Source organism: Erinaceus europaeus, chromosome 13, assembly GCF_950295315.1.
Source record: "Erinaceus europaeus chromosome 13, mEriEur2.1, whole genome shotgun sequence".
In the NCBI taxonomy this organism is placed as follows: Eukaryota; Metazoa; Chordata; class Mammalia; order Eulipotyphla; family Erinaceidae; genus Erinaceus; species Erinaceus europaeus.
Window position 1 is genome coordinate 30,560,686 of NC_080174.1, and position 12,676 is coordinate 30,573,361.

A 12,676-nucleotide genomic window follows, 5' to 3' on the forward strand; every position below is an offset into this window, starting at 1 on the left:
TGTGGCCTAACATATGGTCTATCCTTGAGAATGACCCATGTGGATTTGAGTAAAATGTGTATTCCAGCTTCTTGGGATGAATGACTCTGAAAATGTCCAATAGTTCTAGTTTATCTATCTCTTCATTTAGCTCCCTTATGTCTTTACTGATTTTCTTCCTGGATGATCTGTCAAGTTGAGATAGTGGGGTGTTGAAGTCCCCTACTATGATTGTGTTACTGTTAATATATTGCTGTAGCTCTTTCAGTAGAAGTTTGATGTATTTAGATGGCTTCTCATTGGGTGCATAGATATTAATAATTGTTAAGTCCTCTTGATTGACTGATCCTCTGAGCATTAAGTAGTGTCCATTCCTATCTTTTTTAATCTTATCTATTTTCAAGTCTATCATGTCAGATATGAGAATAGCTGTTCCTGCCCTTTTTTGTGGGCCATTGGCTTGTATGATAGTTTTCCATCCTTTCACTTTAAGTCTGTGTTTGTCTTGTTGAGTTAGGTGAGTTTCCTGTAGACAACATATTGTTGGGTTGTGTTTTCTGATCCATCTTCCTACTCTGTGTCTTTTAATAGGTGAATTCAGGCCATTGACATTTATTGATATCAAAGATTGAAGATATTTTAACGCCATTCTTGTAGAGTTTTAGAGTGTTTTGATATATGTCCTATTTGTGGTGGTCTGGTTGTTTATAGGAGACCTTTCAGAACTTCTTTCAGGGCAGGCTTGGTGATGGTTGCTTCCTTCAACTGTTGCTTGTCTGAGAAGGTTTTGATGCTTCCATCTAGTCTGAATGACAGTCTAGCAGGATATAGTATTCTTGGCTGAAAGCCTTTCTCATTGAGCACTCGATAGATATCTTGCCATTCTCTTCTGGCCTATAGTGTTTGTATGGAGAAGTCTGCTGCTAATCTTATGGGTTTTCCTTTGTAGGTGACTCTTTGTTTTTCTCTTGCAGCCTTGAGGATCCTTTCTTTATCCTTATTCCTTTCCATTCTAAGTATGACATGTCTTGATGTCTTTAGGTCTGGGTTAATTCTGTTTGGGACCCTCTGGGCTTCTTGAATCTTTATGTCTTTGGTGTTGTCTAGACTAGAGAAATTTTCAGCTATTATGGCCTGGAGAATGCTTTCTTCCTCTCCTTCTCTTTCTTCCTCTGGTAAGCCAATAATGCGTATATTGTTTCTTTTGAAGTCATCCCATAGGACTCTGTTGTTGTTTTCAGCATCTCTTAATCTCTTTTTGAGATCTCTTACTTCTTTTTTAGTTGTCTCTAATTCATCCTCAATCTTGCTAATTCTGTCTTCAGCCTCATAGATTCTATTTTCTCTGCCCTCTACTGCTTTCTGGAGTTCATCTATTTTGTTGCCCTGCTCTGATACTGTTTTAGCTTGTTCAGCTAGTTGTCTTCTTAGCTCAGCGATTTCAGCTTTCAGCTCTCTAATAACCATGAGATTATTAGAATTTTCTTCCATATTCTCATTTGTTGTTCATGCATTTCTGATTACAATTTTTTCAAATTCTTTACTCACTCCTGTTATTATTTCCTTAGCTAATGTTTGGATGTTGAACCCGTTGTTTTGTGCTTCACCCTCTGGAGGACTTTTAGCTGGACTCTTGTCCTGGTTCGATTCTCCAATATTTTTTCTTGTTGTTTTAACCATTTTATATATTATGATATGAGTTCCCTTTATCAGTACTTTTCAAATTATTGATCACTATTGCCTGGATTGACTTGTGTCTAAGTAATTTAATTAAAGGTTTTACCGTGGTGGAAGATAAAAGTTTTTTCAATCCCTGAGTTGGAGCTCAGTGGTGTAAAAGCCTCTTTTTTTTTTCTTCCCTGTAGGCTATGGGAGCCTGAGGGCTTTTAAACTATCAATAGGCTTCTTAGCTTAATCACTGACTCCTGACCAAGAGATAAAGCAGAGTGTGGCAGAGATAATCCAGTGGTTATGCAAAGAGACTTTCACAGCCCCTCAGCAATGCCACCGAGGTATAGGTCTTCTCCTGAGTTTCCCGGTTAGATCTCTGTCCCCTGGTGTCCCTCCCTGGCTGCCTGGATCACTGGGATATAGTAAAATGCTTCACATTTAATATGAATTTAAATGGCAGGTGGTGGTTCACACAGTACGAAGCACAAGGACCCACACAAGGATCAGGGTTGGAACCTCCGGCTCCCCACCTGCAGGGGGAAACTTCACAAACGGTGAAGCAGGTCTGCAGGTATCTGTCTTTCTCTCTCCCTCTCTATCTCCCTATCTCTCTCAAGTTCTCTGTCTTGTCTATTAAAATAAATAAATAAAATGATTAGGCTGTACACTTACATCAAAGGGTTTTCTGTAAGCTCCAAAGATCAGAAGGTTATTAAATTCCCTGTTTAGGAGAGTACGGTTCTGAAATCATAAAAAAATTACAAATGAGCACTTCCTGCAATCTGATTGGAAGGAAGCTATCATGTCATAGGAACCTTTTTACAGCCTACTTGTTGAACACTCAGGTGATATGTATCTTATACCAGGATGTGATTTGAAGGGAAGGGTCTTGATGTCGAGCTTCTGGAAAGGTTTTGTGGGGAAAGAACACTCCAGAACATCTCAGTGGTTGGTACCTAAGACTGCACTGTCTGTTTTGGTGCCAGGGGTGGGGGTGGTGGTGATTGGGGGATAGTAGAAAAAAGAAGCAATTTTATGTAGAAGAATAACTTCAAGCCAGGTTTCCAAATAAGACATGTGTCCAAAAGATTTGCACCAGACTATATAGTGAAGGGGATGGCGAGCTCTGCAATTAGCATACCTAGGTATGTCTCTGCGGGTAAGGACTACATAGGCACCATTCTCCCTGAGCACATAGATTTGTAAGAGCTCTCCTTACTCTCTTTATGGGATGAAGACTTGCTTACAAGAGAGACGGAAGGGGTCAGCAAAACGAACATAGCAAAATCACTGCTGGGTCGGACCATTCTGTTATGAACGAAGTGTGGAAAGAGTTGGCTGTCTTGGGTGTTCTGTGTTGTCTCCACTCAAATGACTGCCTCTGAGTCTCCTTAGGAGAAGCCACTGAAGCCAGAGACCGAGTGAAACCACCATGGTGGCATTACCTGTACATTTTCTTCAGGGATTTGTAATAAGGAGGCCGTCTCTTGAGTGCTAGTTTTCCAGTAGGGTAATAACAGCCCCATGAAGGCCGGTGTTGGTTAGGGTTTGAGCAAATTCACATAAACCAATTGAGGCAACCCAGTTGATTAATCGATCATACCGGGACATCTGCAGATAAAGAAGAAGCCATTGCAAAAGTGAGATCCCAGAGCCATCTGCATCTTGAGAAGCCTGTGACAAAGGGGGGGAAACTCCTCTCTGAGACCTCAGGCCTTCAGCTGCTGACAAAATGGCACCAGTAATGTGTATTTTTAAAATAGATAATCACCAGGGTTGCTGACAGGTTGGGAAGCAGAAATGTATGAAGTCAACTCAACTTTTCTGTTATTTTGACTCTCCTTTCATTTTATCTCCAGTTTTTCATGATCAAAGCGTAGCTTTTTCAGGTATGTGACTCCACATAGGAAGCTGACTCTACTGACAAAAATATAGTTAAATAAAATAATTAAAATAAAAAACCTTTTTCTCTGATGGCAACAAACCAAAGCTTTCCACCCACTACTTAGTAACAACTGCTTGCACTGATTTACCGGTGAAATCCGTTGAGTGTATTAAGCTGTTCTTCCAGGATATCTTCTGTCAAATGTGGTAGCATCCGTATGTCTACCAGGGACACAGTGAAATGGTCACAGTATTGTGGGAGGCCCAGGCTGGGGAGCCATTCCATACAGACCCACTGGTGTTGGTGTTGGTGTTCCCAGATCTAAGGGCCTGGTGAGAAACATCAGGTGTGATCAGTTCAGGGAGAAAAAAAAAGGTTTCCTTCCAGGTCCAAAGAACAGTTTCTATTGAAACTGTTAACTAGATGTCAGAACTTTTCTACATTCTCAGATATGAGCTCACGGTGGCTTCACTTCTTCCTCAGTCCAAACTAATCTGTCTTCTATTTAATTATTTTTAAATGTCTTAACTTTTTCCACCACAGGGAAGCCACACAGAATAGTGGAGTGGTGCTATGGGGGTTTTAACCCTTTCTATGAATTAAAGAATTATTATTATTTAAATTATTCTTAATATATTTATTTATCTATTAGATAGAGACAGCCAGAAACTGAAAGGAAGGGGGAGCTAGAGGAGAGAGAGAGAAAGACCTGCAGCCCTACTTCACCAGTCGTGAAGCTTCCCCCTGAAGGTGGGGACCAGGGGCTTGAACCCGGGTCCTTACACATTGTAACATGTGCACTCAACCAGGTGCACCACCACTCAGATTCTTTAATTAAAAATTGTTTAAAAAGTAACCCAAAAGTTCACTCAGCAACCCAGAATCCACTACCTGGAACTCTAAAATACAAAAACAACACACACACACACACACACACACACACATGCACGCACGCACGCACGCATGCACGCACGCACACAGATGTTTTCAAAGAATTGCTTAGTCTGGTCTATAAGGTGAAAGCTGAAAGTAAGGTGGTGGCACAGCTATATACAAACAATGCCAAAGGACATCAAATATGGTGATGGTGTGTATGAGACAGCAAATCCTAACAAAAGAATTTGTCAAAGTTAACCCAATTGCCAAACTACGTGATTATTGCAATAACTATCTATTGTCTTCTTAAACCCAAAGACAACAGGAATCTCCCACTTCCTCTATAGAGCCTATGTTTCTCTCAATCCTGGAACCTCTGGGGTGGGGCTCACTTCCCTGCATGCTTCTCTCAAGTCAAGCCAAATAATATTGCATCCACTGATTCCAACATAATCAATGCAATGAGTACCATCTCAGCATTTTTCACCTCAGACTGTAATGAAACATCAGACCATATTGCCAACCCTTCACCCTCATCACTCTGGTGAGACCTGTCCTTTCATGGTATTATCTAATTCCATTCCGGGAGGTTCACTTCCTAACAAAGACCCAAAACCTAGATATAGACAAGGTCCCATAAGATAGAGCATAAGTTCACATAAATTAGGGCAAAATATATATCTGAAAGAAAAAATACACAATAGTCTGTAATGAGAAAGTATCAAGATCATAATGAAATAGTGTCTACCCTCCTCACCTACTTCCTATTACAGTTCTCTCACTCACTCCAAAGCTAACCTTAGCAAAGCAAGGACTGCAAAAGTTGAATAAGGGCAAGAGACTGGCATGCTTTTAACGATGACTCTTCAGTCACTATCAGGCCTTTCCACTAGCTGGAACATTAATCGGGGAGTCATGAGATGTTGGGCTAAGCTGTGGGGGAGAGAGAAGAGATCAGAGTGGAGAGGGAACATGATTCTTTATTCATGCAGACACCTCAGAGTTAGGTGAGATCACAGGGGTTCGGGCCACGTGGAGCTAGCAAAATGGCCGCTCCTGCTATGATCAGCAACCCTTCTCTGTGTCTAGTCGCCAAGGTGAAAAGGGGCAAAGAGAGGGAGGGGTGGAAGAAGAAGGGCTTTTATGGGAGAAATTCTGAAAGTGGCAAGTCGGGACAGGATTGGCTAGGAAACAAGGCACTCCGGGAATAGAGTTTCAACTCTTGCAGGAATTGACAACACCCTGAGGGGACAACATGGTGGAGCAAGGCACTCTGGAAATAGAGTTTCAACTCTCCTGGGAATTGACAATACCCTGAGGGGATAACATGGTGGATGTGACCACATCTGTACAATTTCCCAACACTGAGATTCCCAAACAGAATTGATGGGACTAGACCTTCTCTGTATTGTTGCTGGTCATCTCTATCAGGAACAACAAAACAGACCCCTTTGTGGGCCTCCGTGGACCTTGCCCTCAACCTGGATCAACAGTGGTAGAGAAAGTTCCATCCTCCCTTTGGAGGATGGACAACATACTCTATGCTACACCTGAGGAAGATGGGTTGATACTGGGACAGCATGGAATGTTCCTACACATGACCACAGAATTTGAGCTCAGATCTAGAGGGATGTAGAAGTCACACAGGTTCCTAAGCTAATTATAGGCACCAGATCACATCAAATCCATGGGGTTTACAGTAATATTTATACCCCTTTCCCAAATTAGGGAGCTACTCTCTTCCCTGATCCAGTTTTCTGGTCCTATTCCCAGCTATGACATCATCTCCCCAGACAATAATTAGGATCTATCTGCATATCAGATTTCAGGCTCAGGGGAAAAAAAAACGAGTGTAGCTACAGACCCTTTGAAATATAACTAAAATATACCTACTAGCTATATACAAAATGGAGGACCCCCCAACTCTTCATCTGCACTATTCCAGCCTTTAGGTCCATGATTGTTCAATAATTTGTTTGGATTTTTATATTAACTCTCTTTTCAGCCACCAGGTTCCAGATGCTAGGAGGATGCGACCAGACTTCACTGGACAGACAACCCCACCAATGTGCCTTGGAGCTCTGCTTCTCCAGAGCCCTTCCCCACTAGGGAAAGAGAGAGACAGGCTGGGAGTATGGATCGACCTGTCAACGCTCATGTTCAGCGGGGAAGCAATTACAGAAGCCAGACTTTCCACCTATTGAATCCCACAACAACCCTGAGTCCATACTTAAGAAAAGGAAAGCTATCAGTGGAGGGGATGGTATAGAGAGGTCTGGTGTTGGGAACTGTGTGAAGCTGTACCCCTCTTATCCTATGGTTTTGTCAATGTTTCCTTTTTATAAATAAATAAATAAATAAATAAATAAAAGCTGAAACTATCACTACACAAAATAATTTCAAAAGATCTCTGAGTGTATTCTCTTGGTCATCATGTAAGTTTCTTCACTCTTGGGAAAGCTCTCCAGACAGAAATTGAGAGAGAGAGAGAGAGAGAGAGAGAGAGAGAGAGAGATACTGGAAGACAGAAACTTCCCCCGGTGTGTGTGGGGAGGGGGGTCAGGGTAGAAGTGGGATCCTGCAGACGGCCAGGCAGGCCCCCACCCAGCTGAACTGTCTGGCCTCAGCCTCGATGCTTACTGTGGGGGATACATGCAATTTAATTCTTGTCTGACACCTGTTGGTTCATGTTTTCTGTGTGTTGTTATTTCCCAGCCTCTCTGCAGGTGGAGCTTGCTTTGTCTGAGACATGGAATATACCGGGTCCCTCACCTTTGGCAGAGAGGGTGATGCCTCCTCCTTGATGGTAGGAAGGGTGTCACCATTTTGAAATTCTCTTCCACTATGTTTATTTGTGTAGTCTCTCTTCAGAGAGACATTTAAAACCTGCCATGAAAGAAAATACATTTTCTACCTGTGGGTGAGTGTTGGGCTTCTGACATTCAAACAGCAACAATACTGACAGAGCAGATACTTGACTGTTTTTGCCCCCACAGGGTAACAAGGATGACTTTGACTGAGGCTTCCCCAGTGGTCACCTGTGCACTCGGCCAATTGTGCCATCACCCGACCCCATCATGGCTTCTGCTGCAGAGGACTGTGTGTTACTTTGGCCCCAGAACTTAACTTCCTCCTTCATGGAGGAGCAGAGGGCTGCTGTCGGGTTACAACCTCCTGAATTGCCAACTTTAGTTTTAGTAGATGGAGTGGGTGGACTATCTGGAGTTTGCTTATAAGTTATGAGTCCCTCATCATTAGCATGCTGGACCCACTCCTCATATTTGCCTGGCAGGCAGCTATACACACCTCAGGCATCTTCAGGCAGATCTGGGAGATGGGAAGCAGCAAGGTGAGAAGGTTCCACAGAGTGTGTGAGGGCACCATAGGGGCATTCCCAGGTGTCCCCCACCCCACCCAGCCCAGAAAGAGAGGAGGACAAACCTCCATCCAGGTAACCAGTGTTTCTTCGTCCCACTGGGAGAAGCACAGACCTCGTCGCCATGTCTCCTCCAGCAGAGCCTGCCTGCACACCCACAGGACTCAGATCAGACTCACACACAGGTAAGCAGCCGGGGGAAATGTTTGCTATCCATAGCCCGAGGTAAGTTCTTCTCATGCAGCATCTCAACCCCACCCCAACACCACTTTCATTTTTTCCCCCAGAGCCCTGATCAGCTCTGGCTTTTGTTGGTGCAGGGAACTGAACCTGTGACTTTGGAGCCTCAGACATGAGTGTCTCTTTGCAGAACCATTATACTAGCTACCTGTATCCCTCAATCTTTCCTGTCAGCCTTCTACACCACCCACCTAGACAACAGTGTTAACGGTCTACAGAGTCGTCAGGTGTGTGAATGGGGACTGACTCTCCAAGCCTCTTTGTGTCCAAGCGGCTTGCTCCCTGATTGTCTCAAGAGATGCTGGGAAAATACAATCCCCCTTTCTCCCTTCATCTAGACAGGGGACTGCTCTACTGACTGCTGAGGATGGTCTCGGACAGTGATCTCTTTAACTTGTGATGGCTGTCAGTTTAATATTGATGTGAATTGACCACACTTCTCATCTATCCACACCATCACAGTCTAACCATCAACAAAACACTCCATTTCTCCTACTTCCGTATTTTTTAAAGTTTTTATAAATCATCTTTATTTATTGGATAGAGACAGCCAGATATTGAGAGGGGGAGATAGAGAGGGAGAGAGACAGAGACACACCTGCAGCCCCGCTTCACCACTCGTGAAGCTCCCCCCCCCCCCGCAAGAAAGACCAGGGGCTCGAACCTGGGCCCTTGTGCACTGTAACATGTGTGCCACAACTGGACCCTCCCCTACTTTCTTATATTGAAAAAAAAAATAAAAGGATATTTTTATCCTTGGCAATATTTGTCTTCAAAGAATGAGAGGCTCTTTTGTGAGTCAGTGTTGCAGGAAACAAGTATTCTTCTGGCCACTGGCTTCAAAAATTCACAGACAAGGTGATGTGAAAAGGTTCAGGCATTGTCCTGCATCTTAAGCTGACCAGCTCTGCTCTGAAGATTCTCAGCGACAACAAGCTGAGCCAGGAATCAAGCTCTTAGACAGGTGAGAGAGACGCCGGCATGGAAACCTTCACACTCACCCTTGTGGAGGATGACACTGTGATGGAGACGGGCATTACACTTAATAGACAGGAATGAATATCAAGTCCTTACTTTCTCTGTAACTCAGTATTTCTTATAGATAATGTTGCTAGGTTTTTGAGTTCCTGGGCTTGCGGAGAAGAGGTTTCTTCTGTAGAGGTCCCAGCTGTGAGGAGTCAGTGGTGCCCAGAGGGAGAGAGATGAAACACCCAGTCACTGCTTTGGCCTCAGGTGTGGGGGGTGGGGTTTGCAGGGTGACAAACTACCATTCCCAGTTCCAAGTCTCTGGGCTAGACTGTTTGAACAGAGACGCTCCACACGGTGACCCTATGATGTGGAGGAGAGGGAAGGCATGCCAGAAAGTGGATGTCAACCATGTCTCTTGATCTGAATATGTCAACACTAAGAAGACATCTCCAGGGGCTGGGCGGTGTTACAGCTGGTAGAATTAACATGTTACCATGCACGGGGACCCAAGTTCAAGCTCCAGGTCCCCATCTACAGGGTGGGGGTAGGGAGGGCTTCTTAAGTGGTGAGGCAGTGAGGCAGGTTTCTCTCTCTCTCCTTTCCCTCACTCTTGATTTATCTCCATCTCTACCCAATAAGTAATATTAATAATATAGTATGCTTTCTTTTTTTTTTTTTTGCTTATGGTGGTGCTAGGACTGAACCTGAGGGCTGTTTTAGGCATCAAAGTTATTTTGCAGAACCATTATGCTATCTCCCCAGCCTTCCTGTTTTGTTTTTGTTTGTTCATTTTAATAATTACTTTGACAGGACAAAGAGAAATTGAGGGGTGTGTAGGAGGGGCAGGGGAGAAACAGCTTCACTGCTCATGAAGTTCCCCCTGCAGGTGGCGACCTGGGCTTGAACCCTTACTATGTGCACTCAAGCAGGTGGTCCCTCTGGCCTCCTTTCTTCTGTTTAAAAAGATTTTGCAGCTTTTTACTCTGCATCCTCTACAGATACTTTTCTAACTGTAAAAGGCAGTAGCCTTGAAATTCCCTTTTTATGCAGTTGTTTGTTAAGTGCTTTTAGTATGAGTTGCTTGTAGTATGAGGTGTAAAATTCCTTGCCCCTTCCCCCTTGAATAAGCAGGACCTAATCAGTTAAGGCCACCCATTGTTCAAAGGACCCTGCCTGAGGACAAGCCTTATCAGGACCTTATCAGTGAAGGCCACCCATTGTTCGAAGGACCCTACATGGGGACAAGCCTTATCAGGACCTTTGAACAGACTTTGTGGTGTGCTGTCTACCGGATGGGTGGTCATAGCCGATGGCAGGAGGATGTGCCTGGTTGAATTCTATTGGTTGTGTGATCTTACTATATTTGAAACTAGCCCGCGCTTTGCTTTGAATGGATCATGCTTTTGCTAAGTTTGAAATGATTGGATCTTGTGTTTGCTATAGCCTGTTATTGGATGTAGGTTGATAAGGTGATGTGCTCCCCCTCCCTGAGTGTAGTCTGAATTCCTATAAATTGTATGGTTTGAGCCCTGTTCGGGGTCGAGTTTGGTAGACTAACACCAGTCACCATCTCGGCCCGGATTGCAATTCGTCAATAAACATCTTTGCTTCCTTACAGTGGATGGTGGTTTGATTTATGCTCGCTAACACTAACTGTATCTAATACTTCATGGACTCAATCACATGTCCCCTTTTCCCATTCATGGGAAAACACATTACTAGTTTTCCTCCAAGAGTCTCTTTCCACAATTTTCTCCTAGTTCTCAAATAAAGAAAATAGTTTTTAAATTTTGCTTTCAACCTTTTTTTTCCCCATTCGCAGTGAAAGAAAAAGAAAAAAAAAACACACAATTCGTCTTTTGCTTTCCCCCCAAAGGTTTGGCAATCTGAAGGGCTGGCTTATAAATTAAAGTATTTCAATAATCTAAAACAAAAACAAAAAAACATATACTAGTATGCAACTCGGGAAGCAACACAGTGAGTAAGGCACTGGACTCCAAATTCAATCTCTAGCATTGCACGTGCCAGAATGATGCTCTGGTCCCAACCCCCAATAAATAAATCCTTTAAAAAATGAAAGAAATCAGAATCCAGGCACGAACATAGCGGTTGGGTACAAAGCATGGAGTGGTTGCGGACCGCTGCAGCTGAGCATGTGCTGGGTCCGGTTCCGAGGTCTGCCTGGCCCAGGCCCTCAGGGGCCCCCCCCACTCCCCCTTTTTTTTTAAATAGGAGCACTACTAGGCTCTGGCTTGTGGGGGGGGGGGGGGTTGAACTGGAATTTGGAGCCCCAGGCATAAGTTTGTTTGCATAACTATTAAGCCTCTCTTAAAAAACAAAACCCTTCCTTTTTATAAATAAATAATAAAAATTCCTTTTAATAAATAAAATAAAAAAACCAAGATTCTCGGTGTATCACATGTGTCAGAGGATGCTCAGGTTTTCTTGCCCCTTATCTCCAGTGAATGAATACAACTAAAGCAAGACAAAGCAAAAGCATGCTTCCATGGGGCCAGGCCTCTGGCACAGAGCAGGGCACGCCTGTCACCATGCGTTAGAGTCCCCGGCTCCACCTGAAGGGGGGAGGCTTCCCCAGCGGTGGAGCAGGGCTGCAGGTGGGTGTGTCTGTCTCTGCACTCTCCAAGTCCTAGTAAATCAACAGAAATGAGCGCCAGCAAGTCCTCTGGCGGGACAGCCAGCAACCCGCCAAATGGCGGGAGCAGAGCCGCTAAGCCCTGACTGTGCCGGGACGCAGAGCCCCGAGGTTCACAATTTTTTTTTTAGGGGGGGGGGGTGTAGGGGCGGTTTGTTTAGATGACAGAAAGCGGTGAGGATGCCCAAGCTTCTCCTGGTGCCCTGGGGGCCCGGCGCGAACTGGAATTCCAGTTGGAGCACCCAGCCAGCTATGGGCGGCGGGACTCTTCCCCAGGCCTGCAGCCCCCAGTTCCCCGCTCGGGGTCCTTCTCCCACCCCGGGGCGGAGCCGAACGTCCTACCTCCCCCACCTCCGTCTATCGTCCCGGCGCCCCACTGTCCCCGCAAGTCCTTCCCCGGTCCCGGGCACGGCGTCGGGCCCCCTGCCTACCCTTTCCGGCGCGGCACCCCAGTCTCCCCGCGTCCCGCCCCGCCGTCGCCGCCGCCCCTGGGGGCCCGGGCGTCCGGCTGCTCCCCCGGCTCCGGAGCCCGTGGGGGCGGCTCGCCCGTGTCCAGGCCGCGGCCCTCCGGCTGCCCGCCGCCACGGCGCTTGCGGGGCTCAGGCGGAGGCTCGGCCACGGCCGCCGCCGCGTCCATTCTGCGTTTGCGAGGCGGCGACACCCAGCACGGCGGCCCGTCGGGAAGGCCACGCAGGAGCCGCTTCCAGGGCGCGTGGAACACCAGCGGCTCGGCCGCACGCCGCTTGGCCATGGCGGGGCTCGGGCTGCGGGCACGGGCGCACGGCCCCCGCCTTAGCCTGCGCCCGCGATGCCTCAGACGTTGGCAAATACTGCGTCATAGTATGCTTTCGAATAAGAAAGCATCTGTATTCTTTCCTTTTCTGTTTGGAGACCTGCCAAGTGGATGACAGATCCCACAAAAAGTGAGGGGGCGCCACAGCAGGTACACATGGAAACCCCCCAGCCCCCACCTACCTTGTCCTGAGGACTCATCATCTAATCTAGGGCTGCCATCTTCCTTCCTGTT

General features: G+C 45.8%; 1 protein-coding gene across 1 annotated transcript; it reads right to left on the bottom strand.

Moving 5' to 3' along the window:
• Positions 1–7,648: 7,648 nt before the first annotated feature.
• Positions 7,649–12,408, bottom strand: LOC132542578 (uncharacterized protein C9orf40-like). The gene is made up of 3 exons (XM_060205092.1): positions 12,081–12,408; positions 7,853–7,934; positions 7,649–7,738 (listed from the first exon to the last, which is right to left on the bottom strand). The coding sequence occupies exons 1-3, from the start codon at positions 12,398–12,400 to the stop codon at positions 7,649–7,651; spliced, it is 492 nt and encodes a 163-aa protein (XP_060061075.1). The 5' UTR covers positions 12,401–12,408.
• Between the last annotated feature and the right edge of the window lie 268 nt (positions 12,409–12,676).